Source organism: Notothenia rossii (assembly GCF_949606895.1).
Source record: "Notothenia rossii genome assembly, chromosome: 8".
Lineage (NCBI taxonomy): Eukaryota > Metazoa > Chordata > Actinopteri > Perciformes > Nototheniidae > Notothenia > Notothenia rossii.
Window position 1 is genome coordinate 18,864,595 of NC_136906.1, and position 27,517 is coordinate 18,892,111.

The window sequence follows — 27,517 nt, forward strand, 5'->3', positions numbered from 1 at the left end:
GCGTTGTCACATCAGGAGCTGCTGAAGAGATTTCCCTTTTTTCTGCAATGACCGCGCAAAGTAAAGAGACGCCTTTTATATAGCAGTGTCTCATCAGGAGACACAACCGTAGCAAGATTCATTATATTATATATATTTCTTAATTTATTGCCGCAATGCCGGGGCTCGCCTGGCTCCCCGCCGCCGTGCTCCTGCTGCTGTCCGGCTGCTCTCCGGCTCGCGGATACTTCGCTGAGGAGCGCTGGAGCCCCGAGTCTGAGCTCCTCGCGCCACGGGTCCTCGTCGCCCTCATCTGCAGGAACTCCGAGCACTCTCTGCCGTATTTCCTCGGTAATATTGAGCGCCTTAACTATCCCAAGGACCGTATGGCTTTGTGGTAAGTTGATACTAGGACATGTTTGCTTTCTCGCAAGCTAGTAGGCAGCTAAGAAGTATATTTAAACTCCATGTCGCTAGCTAAGGTTTAAAAGTAAGATTCATTCTTGAGTTGTTTTGCATAAAAACTGCATTGGTGGCTGCTAGACTCAGTTTTAGGGGGTGGGAATGGGGTGGACCCCCAGGCAATGACGGGGTGCAATGTATCCAAGTTGTTTCGAGTTTCAACTATGCACACACATCTCAACAAACAGGAGAATAACGAATAACTGACCCCGACATCAGAGCACGAATGATCATTTTCAACAACCTTAGGTGGTCTCTGTGGTCGTACAGAGGTGAGCACATCTGGTCACTGCTCATCATCAGGGGGGCTTTCATTGATATGCATACGTGGAGGGGAGGGGACTCATCTTGCCGCAAGGGGAGCTGTATGATTTAACACAAATCCTAACAAAGTGACTTATTGTTGAGTCTGCACTGTCCATTAATGCACACACAAACCTTTTAGTCTCATACAAGTTCTCCTCTCCTCCAGCCTGCATCAGCTCCTTACAGCGGGTTAGGCCTCTGTGTTATTTGGAGTAATTGAATGTTTTATATCCCACAGATCTCCATCTTGTAAATCTTTAGCTTCAAAGGACCCCATCTGGGAGGAGTTATGTTGGCTATAGGGAGAAGTTTAAACTGTCAAGCATGTAGTCAGTAAAAGTTTAATAACTGATCTTCCAAAACGTGCTATAACACAAAGTGATCAACACTCATTTCACTTCATTCTGTTTTACTCCTCTAATGGAAATGTTATATTCATTTTTCATCCCTTCATCATGGAAAGTTGTGAAAATGGGACAATTTGCCTATTTTGCTTTGTGTAGGAACAGGGCAACTTCAAATACAGTATATGTGATTATGGAAACTAAAACCTAGTTGTAATTTATCATCTATTATGGCTCACTAAACACGTGTTTCCACAACATTCAAGGGTTAAAACAGTTGAACCCCACTTGTGACAGACTTAACATTAAAAAAATATATATCCTGTGGAAGGTGCAAATGGATGTTCTAGACCTCTTAAACATCTGTCTGCTGTGCGCTGGCTAAGTTTAGGGACGTGAAAGGGAGGTTTTCTCACATAATAACAACATGCTCCAACAGCCCACATTGTTTATACCCTGAGTTCTCAGCAGTGAGCATGACTGCCTGGAGGGCTCAGAGAGGTATGCTCTTCTCTCATCAATGTGACATTTGACTTTATTGAGGGGCTTTTCATAAGTGCCACTGTTTGATTTTCCTTCTATTGTGTTGGTTGTTCTCTGTTGAACTCTTCTTTTATTCATATGGCTGAGGTAAGAACCGTGATGTTTACATGCTCCGCAAGCACATTAATCTACATCTGTAAAATCCACACAGCTGCAATATGTTATAAACACTTTATGCTGTATGCCCTCTGCTAAAGCTTTTTGCAGCTGCTTGTAAGCATGCCAAGACGGAAAATCAGAATCGGCCAAATTGTCATGTGAATCTTGTCTTTTAATCTAAGCCCTGGATTTTGTACTCTAAAATAGCAATGGTAGTTTAGCGGTAACACTACTGGTAGAGATGTATGTTTAGAGCACCAGTGATACATTGTTCAAAACTATGCTTTAATCAAATATTTATTTGAGCTAAACATTAAATGGAAATGATTGTAATTCAACGTTTAAGGATGTATATGGATTCACAGCAGGATTGAGGGATGCAATGGTTTACCAAGGAGCTGCTATGTTCTCACAGATCCACGTGAAATATGTCTGGGAAAGTTTGGCTGTCGTCCCTATAAACAGACAACGAACTCGGCTGTAGTGCAGATGTTCTTTTTGCAAGAAATATATTTGCCCTCAAACTAAACTACACGGCTGAAGCCCGGAAGACCCTGGATTTTGTTTTGTGGCAGGATTTCTCCGACTTTTTTTATAAAGAAATTCAGGCATTTGTAATGACCTTGATGGTGTTCATCTGGTTTCCCATTTGTCCTCAAGAATGGCTGGAGCCAATCATTTCCCTTTGTTTTAAGCTATTGCAGAGTGTCACCTTTTATAATGGTGTGTATTTTATATAGTATGATCGCTCTTATTACTTTCCTGAATTGGTACTCCTTGGAGTCTGATATGCTGCCCTATAGTATGTCAATAAGATATGGAGTGTCTTTGTTATGTGATGTTGGTATCATTAACACTCATGTCAGTTCCCACAGCTGCAGACAAAGTGCTTACAAACATTGAACACTGGGCTTTTGTTATTTGAGCCATGGTATTGTTTTTCAACTCTTGGATCTTGCGTTCAGTCTGGTACTTGTGCTCTACATTCAACCAACGTTACTGTTCTCCTTATTTTGGCCTCACTTGCTGAACACGTTCAACCCCTCTAGTGTTGAATAGACTTCTTTCTAATCATTTACCTTTTGTTGTTTATTGACAGGGTGGCAACTGATCATAACAAGGACAACACCACCGCCATTCTGCGGGACTGGCTTGTGAAGATGCAGAAACTTTACCATTATGTGGAGTGGAGGCCAAAAGAGGAACCCCAGTAAGTTATTTACTTGAGTCTCTGGTGAAACTATGCATTTCTGAAATGGCTCAGTCTGACCATTACCCAAATGTCTCCTGTAGAGGTTATCGTGATGAGGATGGTCCGAAACAATGGACAGACCTCCGTTATGAGCACGTTATGAAACTTCGGCAAGCAGCGCTGGTGTCGGCTCGTGAGATGTGGGCAGACTACTTCATGGTAGGTCAACAAAACTGCTCTTCACAGGCACAGCGTAAAGCACAATAACTCTGGGCAATTTTGAGCCTGTGCTTCTACAACATTCTGTATTGTCCAATAATAGCAGCAGAAGGCTAAGTACAGAGTCAAAGCACAGTTGTAATTTTATGACAAAATTCAAAATTGCCCCAGTTATATGTTTCTGTCTCATATGGTTAAAGCTTATCTGGATCCTTACACTGACACCAAACTTCACCCGACATGAACCATATTTTAAAACCCTGCACGTTTCTATTTGTATTCCCCAGACCAGCAAACATTGTCCAGCTTCAGTGGGGTATAATTGTGAAGTTAATTACATCCAGAATTGCAATGATTTTGTGCTACCAATTTTAACGCTTCACCCTTAAAAACAGAACTGAGATGAGCAGTCAGTGAGGTTTGTTTAACATCTAGGTTTTTAGACACTTTTCAAGAATTCACAAACATATTAACACTTGATTTCCTTCCCTTGTGTAGCTGGCAGACTGTGATAACCTCCTCACCAATCCTGACATGCTCTGGAAGCTCATGGGAGAGAACAAGACCATCATTGCTCCAATGCTCGAATCCCGTGCAGCCTATTCCAACTTCTGGTGTGCAATGACCTCCCAGGTACTTTGTTGTTGATTGGATGCACATGTTTGTGTACGTAAAGCTGCTCTGTTTGATATTAAGAATGCTCTTAAACCACACTTTTTCTTTAGGGTTACTATAAGCGCACTCCTGCATACTTACCCATAAGAAAGCATGTGCGCAAGGGCTGTTTTGCAGTTCCAATGGTCCACTCCACCTTCCTGATAGACCTCAGGAAAGAGGCGTCCAGGCAGCTGGCCTTTCACCCGCCACACCCAGAATACAGTTGGGCTTTTGACGACATCATTGTGTTTGCGTTCTCCGCTCGGATGGCAGGTATTAAACAATTCAATGCTTGAATCTACATATTTGTATCTAACCTTTTTAACCTACGTGGTTTGACTCCATATTTGTAAAACATTTGAATTCTCTGCTCTACAGATGTTCAAATGTTTGTGTGTAACAAAGAGACCTATGGCAACCTCCCTGTGCCTCTGCGATCCCACAATACTTTGCAAGACGAAGCCGACAGCTTCTTGCACTCCCTACTGGAGGTTAATGGTGAGTAGCTTCCGACTGAGGGCTTTACTTCTGCATCTAACGGCCCGTCCACACAGCGGCGTGCGTTTAAGCTTGGCGGTGGACGTGTCTGAAGGCCGAACTGCATTGTGGGAAGCGAAGCGGAGCTTTTCTGGCGTGGCTCGCTGCAAAAGTTGAGCAATGTTCAACTTTTGAAGCCTCTGCAGAAGCGTCAGCCAATCGAATCATATGCCAGTACAAGCTCTAGCCAATCAAACCGCTGCTTGTGTGTCAGGGGCGGGAGACTCATGTGATTGGTTGTTGGTCGAGTTTCAGACACGCCCGCCGGCAAGCTTCAACGCACGCCGCTGTGTGGACGGAAAGTAACTCTCTTTTTGCTTGATATTCTTCTTCCTACTTCTTTATTTAAAGCTACCTATCAGCATGGGATTCCTATATATCACTTGTATACCATTTCTGCATCCATCTTCCCTCTCACTGTGTAGTGCGAAATCCCCCAGTGATGCCTTCCAAATACGTCCCTGTTCCTACAAAACAACCTGACAAACTGGGCTTCGACGAGGTGAGTATCGAGTGATGTGAAGATGGAGTCTGCAAAAATGGCCCTCTTTCCACTGCTGTGCTGAATGCCTCCCCTGCAGTTAGAAACCTGTTATTACATTGACTGGCTCCACTTTCGTCCATGTGTAGGTGTTCATGATCAACCTGCCGAGGCGCACTGACCGCCGAGAACGTATGATGAGTACCTTATATGAGCAGAAGATAAAATGCAAGGTCGTTGCAGCTGTTGATGGAAAGTAAGTTCACTTTATTTAATGAGTACTTTACACCCATTTAGCACCTACTTTCCCCTTTTTTGCATTGTCACATTTGTTCTCATGTCTATTTCAGAGCGATGAATATCAGTGAAGTTCATAATTTAGGCATCCACATGCTCCCTGGATACAATGACCCCTACCATAACCGCCCACTGACAAAGGGAGAGCTGGGCTGCTTCCTATCCCACTACAACATCTGGAAAGAGGTGAACACAAGAAGCCAAGCATTCGAACGTTTGTGAACCAGACGGATAAGTGATTGATAAATGTGTGTCTGGACTTAGATTGTGGAGCGACGACTGGAAACCTCCCTGGTGATTGAAGATGACCTGCGCTTTGAGATCTTCTTCAAACGGCGCTTGATGAACTTGATGAAGGAGGTGGAGGATGAAGGGCTGGACTGGGATCTCATGTGAGTTTGTGCCTCCTTCACAACCTTCAAATTGTCCTTAAATCTCCTGAATTAGCAACTGCTTCTCACGCTTTCCTTCCCATCTCTTTTTTCCAGTTATATTGGTCGGAAAAGAATGCAGGTGGATCGCCCAGAGAAAGCAGTGCCTAATATTCACAACTTAGTGGAAGCAGATTATTCATATTGGACTCTAGGCTATATGATGTCATTACAAGGGGCGGAGAAGCTTTTGAAAGCAGAACCCCTGAAGCGGATTTTGCCAGTGGACGAGTTTCTGCCCATCATGTTCAATAAACACCCTGTGTAAGTGTGCAGATACACAACTATCACTTCTGCTCATACATTTTGATTTATTTGTGTTTGTTTTTACTGACATTACCTTCTCCTCCACAGGTTTGATTATATGAAACAGTTTGAAACCAGGGACCTAAAAGCATTTTCTGCCGAGCCTCTTCTAGTGTATCCAACACATTACACAGGCGACAGCGGCTATATCAGCGACACCGAGACCTCCACAGTGTGGGACAATGACAAGGTCCGTACTGACTGGGACAGAGGGCGTGCAGGAAAGACTGGGGAGCAGGCTGAGATCAGCACTGAGGCCCAGAACTCAGATGTGCTCCAGTCGCCTTTGGACAGTGCGGCACGGGAGGAGCTATGAGAGCAACTTGATGAGAGCTTTGGAGTATTTTACAAACCACCTTTTTAATCATGTCTCAGATTTACATGTTTGGTTTTGTGTAACATCCCTGGATCAGAGTTTGCAGGAGTGTGACAAGTTAAAAAGGGAACAGGGGTGTCTTGTGTTTTTCGTCACGTTGTCAGTTTGGCATTTTTACTTTTATAAAGGCACTAGACTTGCCATTTGGAATGGCATTTGCAGTAGCCAACTTCTGTCTGTCATACAGAAATGAACTTATATATTTGCAAAGAATGCAATTCAACTTTAATATTTCAGTAATTGGGCAGTTAACTTTGTCCTTGTTTGAGATTACAATATGAAATGCTTTCTGTTAAATGCATTCTCAAGACAAAACATATATTTCAGTGTAACCACACTGAATGTGACTGAGCAAAATCATGACCTTTACAGATATTTGTATGTTTAAATCACCATAAATAATGTTTTAGTGCTTTTATCCAAGATGAGAAACATCTGCATGTCTTTTGCTTTGATACTTTAGTATTTTGTCTTTTTTAAACTTCATATATTTTTTTTTCGAATATCCATCAGCCATCACTTCAGATGCTTGAACCAGAGCTTCCTTTTACCAAAGCAACAAAACACAAAATCAACAGTTGCAGTAATCAGTATATACCAATGCTTTTCCTTATTCCTGTGTCTTTTCTCCCCACTTTGGGATTGTTTCCAGACTAAACCCGCTGTTGACAATTTTATGGTTGGACCAACCACTTTACACGCCTCAAACTTGCTGATTTGGGAGTAACTTAGTATTTTAAGCCCTTTAAGTTCCCTTTCAAGAGAACCCACCCAGCCACATCCAAACAGGCATTCCACCTCTTAATCATTTTCAGTTCAATCTGATTTTGAGCATTTTGGGAGTGTAAGTCTTCATAAAATGTCCCTTGGAAAAGAGAAACAAACAACAAAAGGTTTGTATTATCTTACAATTTGCTAAATATTTATTCTGTCTTGGCTTTGTTGTTTTGTTGGCCTTTCACCCACAGATATTGCACAAAATGTTAGTGATGCATTGTGCCAAGGATAAATAAACATTTTTATTTTTAAAAAAGCTGAATTTGTGATTGCTGTGATATTGTGTATTACGATGCTTGTGTAACCAATTTATCTCTGTAAATGTTAGTTTGTGCACATTTTACAAGATGGGGAGAACAAACAAAGGCATGAGTTATCACTAACATAACTTTTAACTCTTAAAACAAATATGGATATTTTGACAGAACATTTCTTACTGTGAAATTTTGCATGTGATTTCTCTGTTAAAAAGCTGTTTATTCAGACCTCATGTACCATGCTAAATGCATGTGACAAAACTGTGGTGAGCCATTAAAAGCATTTATACGTAGTTCATTTGTATTTGTCATACAAGCAGTATGTCAAATCATTTTTTCTTACTAAAGTGACACAATTAAAAAACAGTTGCAACTTGTGATAGCGTAGGTGGGGCCTACAGTGTCTGCAAGATACACTTCCTCTTCCATGTTGGTTTAAAAAAAAAAAAAAAAAAAAACGTCCACCTCCACTCTACAAGAGGAAGATCTAAGAGCACAACGGCAGCAAGCTCAGAGCTGCATGCCAACAATCTGTCAGTGTGTGTACGCTCTGCAGTGCAGTATTCCTGCCCCTCAACATTTATCTGTGTATTGCAGTTCGACCTTAAGGGCAGGTGATGTGTGATTGGTGACGGTAGGGTCTGGCTCCTGTGGTGATAGTGTAGAAATGGAAGAAGATCAAGTGCCTAACAAAGATTCCCCTCAAGCCACGGGTGAGTAAAGAATGAGATTTCTTGAGTTAATTTTGAGGAAATGTTGCCTTCATATATAACCCATCAGGCTTGTTGGTATGTTGAAACTGTTTTGGCTACACTTGTAAGGTTTTTGATATGTATGTTTGCTAATTGGAAATGTGCTGACATTGCTGAAGTGGCATTATGCTTGTGGGTGTATGCTTAATGTGCCTGGTTCTGCCTTTGTAAAAGCTGTGTGTCATCCTCCTAGTCAAAGGAGGATTGCTGAACTTCCTGAACTCTTCATCCGTTTGACACGTTTTTGTTCGTTTTTTTCTGTGTGACGTCTGTAATTTTATTTAACAAGACATGGCTTTCTTGTATCTTTGCCCACAATAGAATATGAACTATAGACATCACTGATATTGGTGTGACAGTTAAGTAGATTTCTTTGCAATATGTGTGTTAGTTCATAGGAACATTTCACATGTGACTTCAATTCACAAACATAAAAAACAGCAAACAAAAATCATCCATAGTTTTTTATTTGACACTTAAACTCTGTGTTTGAGTTTTGATGAAACATTTATATTGCCTCTCAATTCTCCTTCCTATACTGAAACACTGCTGGTGTGAAAAACAAAGGCTGTTTTTATAGGACGTGACACAAATTGGTAACAGGATGTGGTTGACCAAAATGTAGACGTCTCTGAGAGGCTTTTTCTCATTTTTTGCATCTGTTGTAAATCAACAGTTTTTAACGGTCTGGTGTGCCCGAAAGTCAACCATCAGTTTACTAGTGGGAATAAATTAGACTGAGACTTTGTCATCAAGATGAACCGTGTTGTTCCTCATTATATTTTGGTTTACATTTAGACCAAGTTCTCAGAAATATGAAGGAAATGCTATTAGCCATGACTTCAGAGGAGCTAAATTAGATTTTTTATTTATCCATTCATTATAATTATATCCCTATGATCTTGTTAGCACAGTCATTATACTAATGCTATGTTGTACATAAGTTGTTTAGCTGATCCCTCTGTGGTAATGAGTAGTGCATGTATCTATGTTTCAATGAACACATCAGCAAAATGTCAAGAGAGAAGCAGGTCTGAGCAACATGGCTTATTCATCATTCGTACCTACAAAGTTACGTTTGTTTTTGAGGCATTATAATACAAAGAAAACTGAATTTCTAGAAAACGTAAAGCTTATTTATTTACAAAGCACAAAAGGCTCTGGTTTGTAATGAAGTGGGTCACTCTACTTTTTATAAAAAGAGAATGTTTATTTTGTGTTGAGATGATATCTACATGTTTGTATGGTCTGTGTTTGGTGGTTAGATCATATTTTAAGATCTCAAATCTACAATGTTGTTCTTAAATAAATAGATGTTACTTACACAAGCTTTCCATTTCTTATTCCAGATGTGAAGAAAGTGCAACGTAAATCTGAAACCAAGCGATACAGTGAGATCTTCAGAGACTTTGATAATCTTGAGTTATCTTTAATTTCTTGGTAAGTATTTCACATTTACAAATCGCACAGTTTAGCCACGTCTTGTCCCGTTCACCTCTGGGCTTGCTCAGAGTAATCTGATTACTGTGATGGGGGAAAAAACTGTTAGTGAGACTTCATTCAATCAGGCTGTAAGCATGGCTGGTCAGAGTACACCAAACATGATCAAACTATTCAGATAGAGTCGTCAACTCAAAGTCATAATCCAACAATTTTAAACTCAGCCAGCTAGGCATGATCTTTCACCATAGATTGTTTCATGCAATGGTACCACATTTTTTAAATCTATGTAAGGAATTTGTGTGTGATACTGATCAACTACATGTGCAGTTAATGTGTTTCCTACATCTGTCGTCAACGTGGAAGCTTCAGGTAATGTTTTTGTAATATGTTCCCCAACAAACCCTATGACTTTATAGGTATTGTTATTTACATTTTTCTGTGTTTCCCTCCCAATCAATTATTTCACTTTTCAGTTCCGAGGAGGATCTGGTAGACATAGACTCACAGTCCATTTCAGAGTCCATCTCGACAGAAGGCGCAGATCCCACAGAGCAGCATGATGTTTCTGTAAGGAATCAATACCTAGCTTAATACTGATGTCTGTTACTTATATTGGGATTTATTTTTTGAAAGCACTTACTATCATTTTATTCCCCACATATTATATTGTGTGTGGAGGATTAGTGAGTCAAACTCTGTTTTAAAACAGGCTACTTTTTGTCCACAGGTATGTGCTGAGGCCAATGAACTGGATGGAAACCAACCAGGTATGATTTATGTCAAAGAGAGGAAAAGGACCGTGTGTGTGTGTGTGTGTGAGTTTGTGCTCTGCTGTTTGAGGCAGTTGCTGTCAGTTTTAAAATGTAATTCATTTTATATAGTAGTCTATTTTCTTCTATCTTGAAATCTATTCTTGTAATTAGCAGTGAGTTGTAATTGCCCTGTTGTAACAAGATTAGGATAAAGGTCCAGGATTAAAGCACGAGACAGCTGCTGCCAGTTTTGGCCTCAGACGCAAGAGGGGTCTACTGAAAAAGGAAGCGCCAGTGTTAAGCACGCTATTAAAGTAAATATAGTGTAGAAAGAGAAAAGGACTAGACTGTCTTTGCCAAGTACTCCAACTCAGTTTGATCTTAAGGTCACAGCCCACAGTAAGAGATTAGGGATTACAGGTTGGATAGCATTAAAAAAAACACAGTGGTAGTAATAATGTATAAAAGGCTCAACAAACTCTTTTTATTTCCACTGTAGATGCGTCATCAATGTCCTCTTTTAGCTTTATGTCCAAATCCACTTCTCTTAAACGCAGCCATTGTTGCTGTATCCGGCTAAAAGTCATTCCTTATATCACACTGCAGAGAGACCAGTTAATTTGTATATGTGTAATCAAGTCTCACTAAGCACATTACTAGAGCATGCTCTTTGGCGATCTAGTTTCATGTGTTTCCATTGGTTGGGGTTGGAAACGTAGCAACACCCCCCCCCCCCCCCCCCCCCCCCCCCCTTTACTCAGTCACACACCATCAGGAGGTAAACCTCAATGCTCCTCTAAAGCCTGTCACTTCACAATCTGGACCTGACAAGGATAATCCCCAATCCGAGCGCAGGGGGAGGAACCCATGTGGCGGCACAGAATCTTTTCGGAGGCTCATTTCTGAAAGTGCTCAGAGCTCTTCCTGAAACAAAACACAGAGAGGAAGTCTACCAGAGGTCAACCCTGGCACACAATCTAAGTCCTAATTTTTCTTGAACTGCCTGTTGTTTTTGTTTCGATTTTGCTTGAAGACAGAGAACAAAATATCACCCTGCTTGGATTTGTATACCACTGACTGGATGAGGTGTCTGATTGAAAAGAAAGAAAAACAGACCAGAACAAAAATCTGCATCTCTGAGTGAGGAAGTGAGGGGAGAAGTTGTTGCACTCTCTCTGGCTTTGCATGCATGCTCAGTTAAAAAAAAAGCTGCTTCTTGGAACTGAACTGTGGATCATTCAAAGTTCAATCTCTTGAACTTCACCTGTTGCTCTAACTCTTGCTTACAGAAGAAAATAAGGATATGTTCTAATAGATTTTGAAATTGTGTTGCAAATGTTGTGAAAGTGTAGCACAGACATTAAGAGGAAAGAAGAAAGTGACTTGGGGAGTGCTTGAGAGAACACATGCTTGTCACAAATGCCCAGTTTTGGTATGAGTCAGAGGAAGAAGCAGAGTGGTTGTCATTAACCGCCCTGCCTGCCTGACCACAAAAAAGCTGTGACAGGAGGGGGACTGATACTGCACACTGGCACTGGACTTGTCTGTGAACAGGTGTAAGAGGGAGGGGCCAGGCAGAGAGAGGAAGAGAGGAAAGGAGGGAAGTTATTTCGCTAAAGCTCTTTCTCTCTAGTCCATAGAACAACCCTCTCTCAGGTCACTTCTCCATATGTGCCTACTCAAAGAGTCATACACCCACTGTGCGTACTGTTCTGAAACCTGTTGAAACCACAGGACTTTTATTCTGAGGAGCTGATCTAACAAATGCAGTCATTGTTTCCTGTGTGGGGTTTGTGACGACCATTTTTTTTTTAAGTGACATTTTTGATAAAAGTCCAGTTGGGGGATTTCTCTCTAGAGTATAGAGATGATTATTTTAAACTGAAGGCTGTTTGAGGATCAGAAAGAAATGTGTGTGTGACCTAATGGACAGTGTGTGGTCGCTGGGTCCAGCTCCGAGTGTGTGGAGCCAGCAGTGATGGTGATGTACTCCCTCTCAGTCCAGGAAGCGGACCTGGCTCTCTGTCGATGTGACGATGGAGTAGAGACGGCAATGCAGTACACCAAGATGTGGTGCCGCTACGCAAAAGACCTCCTGGCCTGGATGGAGAAAAGAATCAGCTTGGGTAAGCCAGAAAACTGTTGTGTAAAATGCAAATTAGTGTCAAAACATGGTAGTGGTTCTATCAAGGCTGCTGTTCTTACAATGCTAATGCATTTGAATATAAACTGAACACAGAAAAATATGAGTTGTGACTTATAAAATGCAAATGTGTCTGTCTCTACATGAGATAATCCACTGCATGGAAAAACTGCTATTTATCAGTGTTTATGTGTGGGCTATTATATTTATAAGTATGTGGGACTTTTCAAATGAAGTCTAACAGATTTAAACTTGTTGTTGTTTACCAAATTGAAACTGTTGTCCCAGAAACATAGCAACAAGACGCCCACATATTCCTAGAACAGTCAGAAAGAGTAACAGTAGTGAGCAGGCTTCAGTTGTCCATGGATGAAGAGCCAATACTTTAGGTTAGACTGGGTTGTCTAACACCATGTTGTAACTTGCCATGACAGGGTGTCTGAAGGTGGTGCAGTCACCTCAGTGAACCACAAACTGTACACACAGAGAGAAAGGATTAGAGGGCAGATTAACAGGGCAGAGCAGGGTAATAAAGGAGACGGGCGCCTTTGGAATAAATAGGCAAACAGATGTGTGTGTTTGTGCTGGTATCAACACACAAAAATGCTGTTTAAAAAAAGTTATCTTCTTGAAATGTATTTTTGGTTTAATTGATATGGACAGATACAGTATACAGGACAATTGTACTGTGTTTATTGCTATTAGCAGATGCTAGTTTGCTATATCTGTCCCTACAAGTACTTTTGTGTAACTCAGGCATTAGAACTGAGAGGTAAGTAGTAGATTAAACAGATTTGCATGAAGCAAAACACTACATTTAAAAACTAGACATTGTTGCAGGTTTGTTGCTGAATTAACCAGGATTTGATACCTCTCTTAAAAGTGATGAAGTTTGGAACACACAAAAAGCGATGGGTTGAAGATTCGATTCGTTTTTTCAGTAAATGTCAGGTTAATCTGAAGGAAAATCAAGGCTGAAAATCAAGGCTAAAAGCGTCAATCAATATTGTGGTTCCCGTCAACCGACCAACTCTGTTTATTTTCTCAATGTGCACTATCTTGTCGTGTAAGTTAAAAAATATATTGATTTTGTTGACAGAACAAGAATTTGCCAAAAATGTAATGAAGACAGCTGAAGGAGCAAAAGCCAATGTTGGACAGCAGGTACAGCTTGTGTTTTTATTTATTTATTGTGTACCAAGAACTTGTTTAAGTGGTTATCACATGTGTCACTGTGTAATGTGAGTTGTTTCATGGGACATTTTACCTCTCTTAGCAATGTTTACTATAGAAATTAAGTCTGAAGCTGTTTTTGCCATTGTAGGAAATGATGCCCCTGCAGCATATCTACATAATGGCGCTAGACCAAGACATCAAGAACAGTTTTTCTTCTAGAAAGACGTCAGAACTGCAACAAAACCGCTGTCACCAAGTATGGAAGCCCACACACACACAAACAAAAAGTTTGAGTTTTAGTATAAATCTTCTCTGACTTTTTGAGGCGGGTATGTACGTAACTATGACTTTCTGTTTGATCCAATATCTCTCTCCCATAGGCATTGGCTGCTAAGAAGAATGAGATTGATAAGTGGCGCCGGGAATTTAAGGAGCAGTGGGCAAGAGAACAAAGAAAGATGGTAAGTGAATTAGGAATATCTTGAGTGTGGCTGAGGTTGAGCTCAGTTTATTACACTGTCAAAACGAATTTAGCTTAAATATATCACACTCCTACGGACTGGATGCCTGAGCAAGACTCTGAAGCATTTCCTTGTTGATGTATGCTTAACAAATGTTGACTGCACATGGCTTGCACATTAGCAACAGCCTCATCTGCTTGGTTTTTCTTCTGTGTGTCTGCTTGCATGTTGGTTTTCCAGAGCGAATCCGTGTCAGCTTTAAAAAAGGCTCAACAGCAATACTTCCAGCGCTGTGATGAGCTATTAAAGGCTAAAGCTATCACTGCCAAAGCCTTGGACGACATAGCTGGAATGAAAACACTGGACAAGAGGCGGAAGTCCAAGGATGACGCCCAGGCTAAGGTGAATGTCCCCTTAATGCACTCTACATTGTAGTACAGAACAATTACTGTGTGTTATTATTCTGCTGTGTGTTTATAATGACACACATGAAGAAATGTGCAGCCCTCAGGTCTTCTCTTTTTCTCCCCTAGGTGGTGGAATCAGAGCAGCTGTACAGACAGTGTGTTAGTGATACCAAGATCCACCAGGATGAGTTAGTGAAGGCCAAAGAGAGAATTATTTCCCACATTCGCAAGCTCATCTTTCAAGGAGACACTGTGCTAAAGGAGGTTGGTATGAAACTCTGAATCTGTCTTTCTGGCTGCCTGCTTCCTCTTCACTGCAGCAGTCTCTGACCAAACTTCCTCAAACATGGTTGTGGTATTAATTAAGGACATGTTGAAATAATTGTGTATTTATTTTAATCACAGAGGGAATCTCCCTTCATTAATGCTTTTTAACTACATTATCATTTAAAGCAGCATAAGCTAAAGGATGTAATCAGAATACCTTTATTAATTATGTACCACTCACTGTACCACCAGTGTTTCAGAAGGGAAGTGACAACGCATAAAACACCTCCCTGCTTAGTGGTCTGCAACACTTTGCCTCAATATGGGTTCATTTAAAGGAAATACCCTTGCAGAATTTTGACAGTCATGTCATGTTTTACAACATTTCCGTAATCTTTACTACATTTAAAACATTCCTGATAAATCAGCACAGTAAAATCACTGCTTTGCCTCCCCACTATTTCTCCTCTCTGCATCAGGCCACAGTCAACATGTTTTACTACCAGCGGCAGCACTCAGAGACGGTTCCCCTCGGGTATCAGAACCTGGAGCTGACGTGCAGGTCCCTGGAGCCTGGAGAGCCCTACCTGAACTACATCCTCAGCAAGCACCGCCCCGAACAACCTCCTCAAACCTTTACCTTCCAGGACTATGTACCACAGTGCAAAGGGTTCGTAAAATGTCTCTGATGTAACTTTGGCTGTGATGTTAACTGTGGATATCATGAGAGCGTGTAGGTCTTTTATGTACCGCAATCTAAATGTTTCGGGACAGAAATGTAACTTAATATTAAGAGAATAACTTTTTATAATGTTTTAGAAGAAGCACTTAAAATCTAAAATGGAAAGTTTATTCATTTTAAGTGTGTTATAAGTTGAAAATAGTTTACATTTTGTATGCACTTCAACCAACTCATTCAAAATATTGCCACCAACTTTTTGTTTGATAGGAACAAGCGAAAAACCAGTAACCCTCTCAGCTTTCTGCCGGACTCATCACCTGTGACAGATGATAGCCCTATCAGACAACACAGCGATGGCAGTAAGGACTTCTCATTTATACACTGTAATGAGATACGTTTTACACTTTAATAACATTATTGTTCTCTTGTGTGTTTTGGTGCAAAAGGGAGAACAGGGTACAGTGACAGTGAGAGTTTTGGAGGCAGTTTAGAATCTCTGTCCAGCCCTGGTAAGTCTGCATTTTTTTCAGTAACTTTTCTGTCACGTGCATATGAAAACATTTCGAGATAAACATGTTTTCTTTCTCCTCTACTGTGTCCCTTCTCTTCTGCAATATGTAATTGAAGCGCACACTAATAGGAGGCTGCCCAAAACCGCATCCACTTTGACAGTGTCATCAGACGACATGGACGAACGAGATGTTGCCTCTGAGTCAGGTTTGTTATTGCCATTGTACGCCTCCAAAACCCAACATGGGAATTACACTGCATGATTGTGTCCTTTACTTCTCCCTTCAGAATACATTGACAGTCAGCCAGTCAAAGTGCGAACGCTGTCACGAGCTGCACTGACACACCGACTGAGGAAGATGAAGAGCAAGATGGTCAAATGCAAGCATTGTGAAAACTACATTGTTGTCAATGGAGTCGAATGTGAGGAGGTAAGAAATAGGGGAGATGGACAGTGATGGGGAGTATTGAGAAGAACAGCAAGAAATGAATGGTGCTGAAACTGGTTGATAATGTCCTGTACCTGTCTTCAGTGTGGTCTGGCTATGCACAGAAAGTGTATGGAGGTGTGTCAGTTGGAGTGTGAGAACAGGAAGGGGACCGTGTTCGGGGTGGACCTCTCTCTGATGTGTCAGGACGAGCCGGATAAGGTCCCCTTTGTGGTGCGACTCTGCACAACTGAGATTGAGAATCGGGCCCTCTCAGTCCAGGTACTATTCATATATCAGTCACCCAAATGTATTATAGAGACATCAAGTTAGTTGTGGTTTCCTAACAGTTTCTTACTTCTCTTTTTTATTTTCAGGGGGTGTATCGTGTGAGTGGGTCCAAGCCTCGCATCCAGAAGCTTTGTCAAGCCTTTGAGATTCAAAAGGAGCAGGTGGACCTTTCTGACCTTTCACCACATGACATTACCTCGATCCTTAAGCACTTCTTCAAGGAGGTACACAAGTCATTGCCAAATCACTTCACTGACTGAATAAGGCTGATTAAAAGTCCTCCCAAGACCAAGCAATTTATATTTGCCTTTGTGGGCTATGAAACTAGGGACTCATTTCAAACACCATGCATGCAGTAAAGAATATTAGTGATTGACTTTATGAATATATATATTTTTTGTTCTTCAGGAGATTTTAAATATTTATTTATAAAAGTAATAACTGTATTACATTAATATTTAAGAACTGTGTGTTGATTTTAACCCCTTTAAAATACACATTTGAACTAATACCTTCAATATCACAATTCTTAGGAGTGAATTTTAATTACATAAATTAAACGTGCTGTACTGTATTGTACTTTTCTCGGGAAAAAAAGTCTTCATGCCAACTACAAGGGACATTTTATAATACATCACATTTCTGAGAAACAAGTTACTGTATGTTTCTTAATTCCCAATTACTTTTTTTAAACCTTTCTCTTCCTGACTTTCTTCCAGCTCCCAGATCCCTTGCTAACCTTTGACCTGTACCATCATTTCATCACGCTGGGAAGGACCATTCAGCACCTGAGTGAAAGGGAGCCGGCACCAGACACTAACGAGACAATGGACATCATTTACAACCTGCAAAAGCTGCTACAGAAACTCCATCCATATTGCTACACCACCTTACAGCACCTGATGTCTCACCTCCAAAGGTAAGCATGCAGCATCTGGTTACATTTTAGCCGACCCTCCTAGTAGAATGAATTTTCATGAGTTTTAAATAGGGATGTCCCGATCGCCTTTTTTTGCTCCCGATGCGATTCCGATCATTTGATTTTGACAATTTGCCGATACCGATTTTTCCCGATCCGATCTTTATGCAATGCATTAAGAGAAAAAAAAGAAAAAAAGCATTCAAGTTGTCCCTTAAGGTTATTTTTTTATTTAAATTGGATATTCTATCCAACATGGATATAGCTTCTTTCTTTCACAGCAGCATTGGATCAGTTCAGTTGTGCAGCATTGGATCAAAACAAAATAAAGCTTTCAGTACTCGTTAGCTTACTGCTACAATTAGACACTGCGCCCTGCCCACTCTGTTGCCAGATTTGAGAGAAATAAGCAACCAGGTCTATGAAAACAAGCCCCAAAGAAGCAACACATACATGATCTTCTGTAATTTGAAACCAAAACTAAGGCCTCAGGACGACTTTAAGACTTGAACATGGTCATTTTTGTTTTGTAACATTGAATACAAAATTTTTAAAAAAGTATTTAAAAAAAAAAAAAAAATCCCAATCCCCGATTTTTTTTCTCCCGATTCCGATCTTTTGAAAATCATGTGATCGGCTCCGATCCCCGATCACGTGATCGGATCGGGACATCTCTAGTTTTAAATGTGTGTGCCTTCTGGTTTCGCAGAGTTTCAGAGAACTACGAGAACAAGATGTCCCCCAGCAATTTGGGGATAGTGTTTGGGCCAACACTATTGCGCCCTCTGGTGTCTACGGAAATGTCAATTAATGCCCTGCTGGAGACCAGTTACCAGTCTGTCCTTATTGAGTTCCTCATCACACATCGTGACAAGGTTTTTGGCCTTCAGCGGAGACACAGTATGCCCCCTCCTCCAGCTCCCACTGCACCTCTTCCAGACACCCCTCCCAGAGCTTCCTGTGCCCTGGATGGCGAAATGTGTGCCGGCTCTGAACATGAAACCTCCACCAGAGAGCGGCCACACTCACTAGAAGTAAGTCTCAAAAACATTCAGCTCAAACAAAGAGTTAGTGATGTTTTCAAGTGATGAATTTGTACAGGACACAATCTTCTTCTTTTTAAAAAAAAAGCATTTCACTGCTGCTTCTGGTAAAAAGGAGGGTAGAGTGAGTTTGTTGCTGAGCTACTTGTTTAGCTGTTGTTTTAATAGTCTTAATCAGCACATGGCACCTTTATCAGGATTAACACGCAGGGCAGCTGCTGTTTTTTCTTCCTGCTTTCTAGTCGCTGACCTGCACCGACTTCTGTCAAGCTATACTGTGTGGACCTCTCACTGCTATGGTTTATAAACAAAAAATGGTTTACCCAACTGTAGTAAGTTACAGTGGTTGTACCAGATGGCTTAGAGACACAAAGTAACAGTATCTGTCGTAGAATTGGTTTAAATAACCTGCAAATAAAATGCGGCAGAATCATCCAGTAGTAATTAATGACATAGTTCTGCAGTATGTCAGATCTGGACGTGGTCTGTAAACACTTGCACCACTCAACTTGTGTCATCCCAACAGAGTCGAACAATCAAGAGGCAGTCAAGTGAGGGTTATATATCTGACAAGTCTTCATCCAATGAGGCAGTGGACCAGCTCAGCCCTGAAGCCAATGAGAAAGCAGGTAGGCGGGACGTAGTGATAGAGCAGTTCCTCCTGACTAGAATAGATGTACATAGTTGATGTCATGTAGTTTATAGATGCCTAGGTCTTAGTTGTTGGTATAATTGGTAAGAGATTGTGATGCTATGTTGTACCTTTGCTGCTTGAGGACATTGTTTAATTAATCCTTTAGGAGATCTTGTCGGTATTAATCATACAGCCCCTGATTCTTTTACTTTATTCCTCACAGACCGATGATTTGTTCTAGTTTACGGTTACTCATTAATTCCCTATGCACCAAATACAGTGGAAGCAGAGAGTTTCCAGGGTAAACAGTTTCAATATTTCTTAGCGCTTTACACATTTCCTCAAGTTATTTATAGAAACAGATTTTCTTCCTTTTTTCTGCTACCCATCTAGTTGAATGTATCTATAAACTTGGTGAGTCGCATTGCGTCTAATCTTTTCTTGCTTGCTTTACTCTTTCTGTAGTTCTGAGGTGCTTCTTTCTTTGTGGCAAAAAAAGAGCAGTTTTGAGTTTTGGGACACATATTTATCAACCTCAAATCCAGAACACACCTAGTTGTAAACACTTCCTGCAGTAGCCTATATAGATCCAGTCTGCTCTGTAGACTTTCCATACAGACTCTGTGTGAATGTTTTAAGGTAAGGTTGAAATGTCTGGAAAACAATATGCAGGGAAAGCCAAGTTTTCTGTACTCAATAACCTGTGTTTATATCACTTTTCTTTTTCCTCTTCTGCTTTAGTCATGGCTATGAGAGGGGCATCAAGCGACTCTCAGGGTGAGCCTGTGAGGGAACCGGATTCTGTTTTGGTTACCCAGCCACACTATCGCTTCACCAGGCAGCCTGTGAAATATTACCGTCATCATAACCCAGGAACCAGACTCCCCCACCCGGGCCAGGAAGCCAGACAGCCTGCAGCCTCAGAGAGGGGCTGTACAGGAAGTAATGACAGCAGCCGCAGCTCCTCTCCAGAGCCACGGACACAGAGACTTTCCCAAAATGTAGACACCCCCCAGCCACAACAGTCCACCTTTGCAGCAGAGAATAAAGTGGACGTCCCTCTGAGCCCCCGCAAGGTTGTGCAGTACATGCTGGGACTTGACTCAATATTAACTGAAACATCAGTCAGCACAGGACATGAGTGTTCTCAGGCGGTGGCATCTGGGTGTCAGGGTGCTCAGAACAAAAATATGTCCTGTAACAGACAGGGTACTGGACAGAGGCCGGCTCTGTGTCCTGTTGAAATGAACTTTACCTCACCGGCACAGAAGATCCTGTCTGGCCTGAAACTGAGGCGTAGTCTCTCAGGGAAGGACGAGCAGCTCTTTGTCTGAGGAGCTAGAGACATATCCAGACTGTTCACTGGAAAGGATTCAAAAACACTTGAGGACATATAACCATTAATTCTCAACATGCTCTCACATCTTACACTGAAATATCTATGCAAGTAAAGTACTTAATGAAGGTTTAGTCAGCATAAAGTTAAATGTGTTGAACTCACATTTGAGTCACTCTTAGAGGGAACACAGTTGAAAGGTTTAGACCTAATGTTTCCTTGGATACAAATGCCTTTTATTTCCTTGATTTGATGTTGATATGGAGACCATCCAGCTGTCTTCTACACAGACCAGACAAGATAGGTTCACTTATGTATCAGTTTTATTCAAAATATGTAGTTTCTTTGAGTTGCAGGTTAGGAGATGCAAACTAGGTATCAAGTCTTTCCCTGAACATACTATAATCAGCGAAATTCAATTGCCATCAAGAGTTGTATTTTTAAGGTAATTTTGTTACATGTTTGTTGTGCTTTATACATGTTTATAGGCTCCAGATGGCAGATTATGTGGTACATAAACTCAGATATGCCTTCATTGGTGTCATGTGAAGATATTTCAACTTTGATGTTAAGTTTCATGCACCCTTCTTGTTCTGACACAAGGGGGCGGTCTTCTCCCAGTGTGTGGAGAAAACATGCCAGACACAATAGCAGAGAGGCAATAAATCAGTTATTTCTAATTACATGTTTTGAAATGTCACTTTTCCTACTTCCACATAAGCCTTATTTCATCTATACACCTGTGTAATGCCATATAAGGTTACGGAGCAATTTCAGATGTCCAGATGGAATTATGATTCTCTAAGTCTTCTCATCTTCATCTGCCTTTGTCCTGTTGATAAATAGCTTTTCTCCAGAATCAGGCAGTTTAAGCATAGCATAAAAAAAATATTTGCCTCATAATAGATTCCCGTTTCCCACTTGGAGATAGATGAATGTCTCACTCCAAGTATTTTCCTGTACCAACTGTCCTATTAAGTCTCCGTCTAACCTTGAACAGAGAATGGGAAAGATCATCCTCATCTGAGTTATCAATAGGCTGCATCATCGCTCATCTTCCCCTCATCATCTTCCGCACCTCCCTCCCTCCTTGTGTGTCCATCTCCTCCCTCTGCGCCTTTTTACGCACAAAACAAGTCAGAGCGCACACACGGCTGGCGAAGAAAACGGGAGAGACAATAGACAATAGTTTGGGTCATCATGGTATTTGGATTTTTACCGTAGGCAACATGCGCGCCGGACTGTGAGATACAGGTGAACAATCTGTGAACGCGTCTGTTCATTTACTGGTCGAAAGTTGGTCCAGGTTTTAATGTTGCCAACTGAGATTTCAGCAGGAGTGTGCTTCACCTCAAGGTAGGACTACGTAACTCAAGAACAGGTTGCCAGTGAAGGCAGGCTGGTGATTCACAAGTATTAGTAGGTTATTTCTTGAATGAGTGTGTTCCTTATGCCCGCATCAGGGCTTGCTTACATTATGTTGTGCTTTTTAACCTGCCAAGGTAAACAAATGATCAATTATTACATTTGATTTGTTAATACAGACAGCTGAAGAGAAGCGGTTGTATTACTGTTGGTGGTCAGTATCAAATATCTGCTTTGGAGAATCCCTGATGCTTATCGTGGATACAATGTCATTATCACATTAGTTTACAGCTGTTGGACACAAAAATACGCATAAAAACTTCACTTTTTTATTTTATTACACGGGGATAATGTTGGCCATTTCAACATTTTCACATTTAACTTAACATATTTCCTCTTCTTTGTATATTAATTCCCAGCTCAAAGGATTGGTCATTACCTTTAAACCACTCAGCCCGTAAATCCCCCCAGTGCGCTTTGAAACCAACTTTGTACAATTTATTGATCCTCGTATGATATGGCAATTATATTACCTTCAATTATATCTCCAGGCGACTTGCAGAAAGGTTATTAAATATTTGTGAACATTTTTATTCCAGTATTCATTATCAGAGAGTAATGATTGATGCTTTACTAAAATATGTCAGTAATGTTTAAACCGCAATTAGGCAACACATCTTATCAGATTAGCTGTATTTACATAATTCATTTATTTTATTTCATTTCCCATTGCAAAGCGGCATTACCCGAAGATATTCAATATCTGTGGATTTTACAGGCTAACTCCCCAAGCCTTCCCAAAAGGGATTATATATATGTATTTAAAACAACCTTATTTGCAAACACCACAACATAAATCTGAAGGTCGATATCCAACAGGAACATTAGACTAGCCTATAGGCTATAGGCTATAGACCTATTAATTTAGCGAGCCTAAAAAAAAAGTAATTCCACAGAGACGGATACGGCCACAGCATGGCATCAACATTGAAGAACCTGTAGAGAAGTTACAAGAATGTCAAAGTCTATTTCCGCAAACACATTTTTTCCACATTTGCTGAGGTGTAGGACAACATTTGCCGTCAGCGTCTGTCAATGCGTCTGCAACATTTGACACATTATGAAACAATTTGAAATTGGACAAATAACCTGGAACCTTGAAAATGTTATTAAAGAGAACACTTTAAATAGTATGCAGTCATTTCAACAAAACGTTGTCGTTTGAAATGAAACTGGTATTATAAAAAATATTTGAACGTAGGCCTACTTTTTGTTTTTTGTGATTAAAATTGCACACATCTTTTTTGTTAGGTTTTTTGATTATTATATTGAATTATTATTATTATAAGGTCGAGATTTCATTTTAAAATGCCAAATTTGACTTGACCAAACTCGATATCGAGCCCTCAAGCTTTTAACCAAAAATATGCATAATATAATTTTGGTTCTCCTATTTAGGCCTAATTCCTTTATTTAGATTTGTATTGAAGAAACTTATCTTGTATTTTATGTTTTTCTATTTTTATCAGTTATTTCTGTATGTATTAACTTAAATGAAATCCAAGCTGCGATTTCAGTTTAAATTTAGCTTATTATTTTGGTCATTTAAAAATGTATCATAGGCTATAGTTTATTTTCTGAATGACTGCATTCCTAATCTGCGTGCATCGGCCTACATTGTGTCTCATTAATGTATTTTTTTTGGTTTTTTAATCACTGCAGTGGTTCTCCTGAAACATTAATGATACATTTAAAATATTTAAAAAAATACATTGTGCATTTTTTTCTTTTTGAAGCGATCACATTGAGGGAAGGAGAGAAGGGATGAAAACAGAGGACAGCCCGCAACCCTGTCAGCAGCAGCCTCCATCCTCAACGCCTTTCGGTGAGTTAACGTGTAAGGCCCAAACTTTATAACCTCGCAATGAAAAATAAATATTTGGCCTGTTACCAGAATATAAGGGCTCGTCATAAACGTGGGTATGCTATTTGTTCATTTGAGGCTATACAGACCAACAGCAAGAAGTAACATAGACTATTATCACGATCAAGTTGAATGTAGCATTGCGTAAGTCTGCCACAATATAAATTCCCATAGGAATAGTGTGAGTGTATGAGAAAACCTGCAAGTATGATAAAATCATTCTGACGGCAAAATTGATATGGTAACATAAGAAACACACATTGAATAAAAGAAAATGCCAAAACCAAAAACGACAGTAGCCTACACACACTTTAATGTTGTCATAGTTTTTTTTAACGTATTTATCTTTCTGTCCAGGAAACAAAACAAAACGATATTGCTAAATAGTACAATAAACTAAAACTACACACAAATATATTTATTCATTTTACAATTCAAATCTTGCTCGTCATTTTAAAATTTGAGAAAAAAATGATATTAGAAATCGGGGTTTCTCTCTGAATGAGTCTGTTAATTCCGTCTAAGGGGGCAGCAGTGTTTGTGTTCAATTTAATATCCCCATTGTTTTGATTTTGTCGAAGAATATTATTATTTAAAATTGATGTAACATTATGTTGATTTTGTTGGGCCATTAGGACATTTTGGGGGAGTAAACACATTTCCAAGGGTGGGGCTTTATTGGGGAGACTGGGACACATGACCTCAGTGTTTTTTAAATACTTGGCCCTGCCTCTGAGTCTCTGTCCACGCTTTGTTATATTCCTTCCAGGTCCAGAGTACAGAGGTGGGGGAGAGGTGTGTGCGGGCTGCGAGTCTCCCATCGCAGACCGCTTCCTCCTGCGCGTGAACGAGCGCTCCTGGCACGAGACCTGCGTCAAGTGCGCCGTGTGTTTGAGCGCGCTCAGCGGGACCTGTTACTGCAGAGACCGGCTGCTGTACTGCAAACACGACTATGAAAAGTAAGAGCAAAACATACACACTGAAGTTCACACACACTCCGAAGTAGTGTTCACTGTTTATTTGGGCTCATTGATTGTGTGTGAGAGTAGGGCAACAGTGGAAGCAGTATACTCAAACAGGCTACTGATGCTCTTATTTATATGCCAATCTGCAGGTTACAAAACAGCTTTCCAATAATACATGTCCTCCTTGTAGAATAAAACCAGGCTAAGTTTTTATTTCAACTAGCTTTATTTTCAGGGCTTTTCTCCCTGGCAACGTTTCATTGACAACTTTTTTATTATTTAGCAGGTGTTTGCAATTAATGTAGTGGCTATGTGTGGTTATATAACACACAAAATAACCGAACCACAAAATATTTAAAATTGTATTTCTCAGTCAAGTCATTGAGCACTGATTATTAGGAATAACCTAGATGTGCTTTACAAGAGATGTGTGGCTCTTATTGTCAGCATGCTGAGAGTGAGATTCTCTCAAAATACTTAATATGAGACGCACTGATGAAAAACTTGTCCAAAAGCATGTTTACATGTTTACAGCGAACATCTGGGGAGGGGGAATACAACAACAAAAAAACACACACTTGACCACACTTCATAGAGAGTGCTGCTTTCTTCATGCTGAAACAGCTGGACCTTACCAATACATTAATCATCATTTGACACACAGCTAATCAATGTAGGTGTCAAGAAAGGTCATTTTTTGTTTTGTAATATTCAAGTCTGATTTAGAAAAAGTTAACATGTTACGGTAAGCAAACATAAATGCATCAAAAGACCTACGCATGGCTGTGGATTTCCAGGCGATACAAGTGTTCTACTGATAGTTGTTTGGTAAAAATCACAGCATCAACTTCATTAAAATAGTGCGGTCAAGATCCCCAAATATTTAGAATTGCATGGTCATTTTTTGATTTAAATTATTTTTCTTGAATGGTGCAGATGGGTTTGTCTGTTTGGCTCAAATACTTATAGAACCATTATTGATCATGTCCACAACCATAACACTTATTATACATTTAAAAGGTTCTGTTTCATCATTCAGCTGTTCAGGCCACTGTGTGTTTGGATGTGTGTGTGTGTGTGTGTGTGTGTGTGTGTGTGTGTGTGTGTGTGTGTGTGTGTGTGTGTGTGTGTGTGTGTGTGTGTGTGTGTGTGTGTGTGTGTGTGTGTGTGTGTGTGTGTGTGTGTGTGTGTGTGTGTGGGGGTGTGTGTGTGTGTGTGTGTGTGTGTGTGTGTGTCTGTGTGTGTGTGTGTGTGTGTGTGTGTGTGTTTGTGTACTGAATATGTGTGATTTATTTTGGTTATTTGGTGTGTGCCGCCTGCGATGGGAGCTCCGGGGTTGGACAGCTGAAGGACGGGCCTGTAGCTTGTTATCATTGTTTTGAAAAGTGTCAGACAGCATCCAGCAGCACAGACTCTCCCACTGTACCTGACATCTGGAGGAGAGGGAGAGAGAGATAGTGAGAGAGTGATAGAGATAGAGAGAGAAACTGGCTAATGAAAGTCCCATTGTGTGACGTTTATCTGGAAAAATGAAGGGGAAACGTGAAGGCAATAGCTTATCGTACATGTTTTCATTTTTCAGTGATGGAATGAAAAAGCCTATTTGCTTCCCTCGTGTAAAGACTGTAGTTGGAGACCCAAATTAATAGTCAGCGGCTCATTCACTGTGGTGTTGATTTAGTCCCCTATACATTGCATGTTGATGGTTGCCTTGTTGTGTGATGCGGTGCCAGTCTTGGCACACAGTACTGCCTGTGACCTTCAGCAGATCAGCAACAATGTCTCCTTGTTTTCCCTGCAGTCTGTCCATCAGCGCTTCACACTACTACCCTCCACCCCCAGCTAGAGCAGGTGTGTGCATTGTAACAGATAATATACGTCCAAGAATTTGGAACATGCATTGAAAAATATCTGCAGCTATTATGGCATCCTTATTTTTTCTTTTAACCCTCTCCTTGTAGCTTGGTTCCCCTTGAGTCATTGTCAGTACCTTTTTAAAAGTGCCAATGAAATGTTTACATGATGATAAGACGACATCTTGCAGGGTTTTCTTGTGCATACTGTGCGACTCTCCATCTCACCGTCATGCAGTATCTCTGGCTTGTCCAAATATGTTTTTATTTTATATTTGCTTTGATTACATCACTCAGTACTCACTTACAGGCAGACCTCTTCTCCCTGGCACTCCGTCGGCATAAGCTTGAAGCCACACTACCCTTACATTTGTTCGCATGGGTTTTCTGTTGCTAGTATTCCCAAAAGAAAATGAATATAATAAATACTAAATGTGTTTGTAGAGATATATCATATTATTTTACAATTAATCTCATCTGCTTAGCACAAAAAGAAAAGAAATGCATGTAGATGTCTATCAATTCTAATGAGAAATCTCATTTTGAAATGTGACCCATCCCCCATCCTGATTCAACTGGACCAAACTGCCTTCGAGGCAAAAGTTTATTTAACATTTGCATGTTTAATGTTTTGAAAGAATATTTCGCTTCACAAGGATTCTCAATTAAACCCTGTGATGCTCAATGTCAGGTTGCAACATAACTGTAGACTTTAGGATGAAACACTGTTACTCAACATTTTCAAGCACTTTTTATAACTATATAGAATAAAAGTTCAGTTTACAGCCATGAGTCACATTCAAGTTCAGTCGCTTAAACGTATTATGATAAATGAAATCTCACCCTACTGCCACTCATGATCTATGTAATAAAACAGGAGATATATTTAATTTCAAGATTCCC

General features: G+C 40.4%; 3 protein-coding genes across 7 annotated transcripts in view; all 3 read left to right on the top strand.

Annotated features, from left to right (window-relative positions):
- Positions 1 to 15: 15 nt before the first annotated feature.
- On the top strand, positions 16 to 7,268 carry colgalt1a (collagen beta(1-O)galactosyltransferase 1a). Its single transcript, XM_079642956.1, has 12 exons — positions 16 to 376; positions 2,833 to 2,943; positions 3,027 to 3,144; positions 3,643 to 3,777; positions 3,870 to 4,074; positions 4,180 to 4,299; positions 4,764 to 4,840; positions 4,969 to 5,075; positions 5,170 to 5,302; positions 5,381 to 5,508; positions 5,605 to 5,811; positions 5,902 to 7,268. Exons 1-12 carry the CDS (start codon positions 156 to 158, stop codon positions 6,167 to 6,169), a joined length of 1,830 nt encoding a protein of 609 aa, XP_079499082.1. The 5' UTR covers positions 16 to 155; the 3' UTR covers positions 6,170 to 7,268.
- A 145-nt stretch (positions 7,269 to 7,413) lies between these two features.
- On the top strand, positions 7,414 to 21,190 carry gmip (GEM interacting protein). Of its 3 annotated transcripts, XM_079642951.1 has the most exons (21): positions 7,414 to 7,976; positions 9,365 to 9,455; positions 9,932 to 10,025; positions 10,186 to 10,225; positions 12,211 to 12,336; positions 13,453 to 13,517; positions 13,678 to 13,785; positions 13,910 to 13,990; positions 14,231 to 14,392; positions 14,524 to 14,661; positions 15,144 to 15,334; positions 15,614 to 15,705; positions 15,793 to 15,855; positions 15,974 to 16,063; positions 16,145 to 16,287; positions 16,390 to 16,566; positions 16,662 to 16,799; positions 17,295 to 17,494; positions 18,204 to 18,528; positions 19,064 to 19,166; positions 19,913 to 21,190. In XM_079642951.1, the coding sequence occupies exons 1-21, from the start codon at positions 7,931 to 7,933 to the stop codon at positions 20,503 to 20,505; spliced, it is 3,066 nt and encodes a 1,021-aa protein (XP_079499077.1). In that variant the 5' UTR covers positions 7,414 to 7,930; the 3' UTR covers positions 20,506 to 21,190. The 3 variants fall into 3 exon arrangements, with proteins under 3 accessions (XP_079499077.1, XP_079499079.1, XP_079499078.1); XM_079642953.1 differs by lacking the exon at positions 19,064 to 19,166 and having other exon boundaries at positions 19,913 to 20,065; XM_079642952.1 differs by lacking the exon at positions 7,414 to 7,976 and having other exon boundaries at positions 9,406 to 9,455; positions 12,216 to 12,336.
- A 185-nt stretch (positions 21,191 to 21,375) lies between these two features.
- The window catches only part of lmx1al (LIM homeobox transcription factor 1, alpha-like), a 17,340-nt gene continuing 11,198 nt past the window's right edge, over positions 21,376 to 27,517 (top strand). The window contains exons 1-3 of one of the 3 annotated variants that reach the window (XM_079642959.1): positions 21,376 to 21,863; positions 23,669 to 23,769; positions 24,566 to 24,755. In XM_079642959.1, the coding sequence (XP_079499085.1) occupies positions 21,820 to 21,863; positions 23,669 to 23,769; positions 24,566 to 24,755 (335 nt within the window). In that variant the 5' untranslated portion in view covers positions 21,376 to 21,819. The remainder of the gene's footprint in view (positions 21,864 to 23,668; positions 23,770 to 24,565; positions 24,756 to 27,517) is intronic. The other 2 variants (XM_079642960.1, XM_079642961.1) reach the window with 2 other exon arrangements.

Bases quoted from the DNA above. Each gene is read 5' to 3' on its own strand.
- gmip (XM_079642951.1), top strand. From the start codon at position 7,931: ATGGAAGAAGATCAAGTGCCTAACAAAGATTCCCCTCAAGCCACGG. The intron at 10,226-12,210 runs GTATGATTTATG...ACTCCCTCTCAG, and splicing joins ACTGGATGGAAACCAACCAG to TCCAGGAAGCGGACCTGGCT. The intron at 19,167-19,912 runs GTAGGCGGGACG...CTTCTGCTTTAG, and splicing joins TGAAGCCAATGAGAAAGCAG to TCATGGCTATGAGAGGGGCA.
- colgalt1a (XM_079642956.1), top strand. From the start codon at position 156: ATGCCGGGGCTCGCCTGGCTCCCCGCCGCCGTGCTCCTGCTGCTGTCC. The intron at 4,075-4,179 runs GTATTAAACAAT...TCTGCTCTACAG, and splicing joins GTTCTCCGCTCGGATGGCAG to ATGTTCAAATGTTTGTGTGT. The intron at 5,812-5,901 runs GTAAGTGTGCAG...TCTCCTCCACAG, and splicing joins ATGTTCAATAAACACCCTGT to GTTTGATTATATGAAACAGT.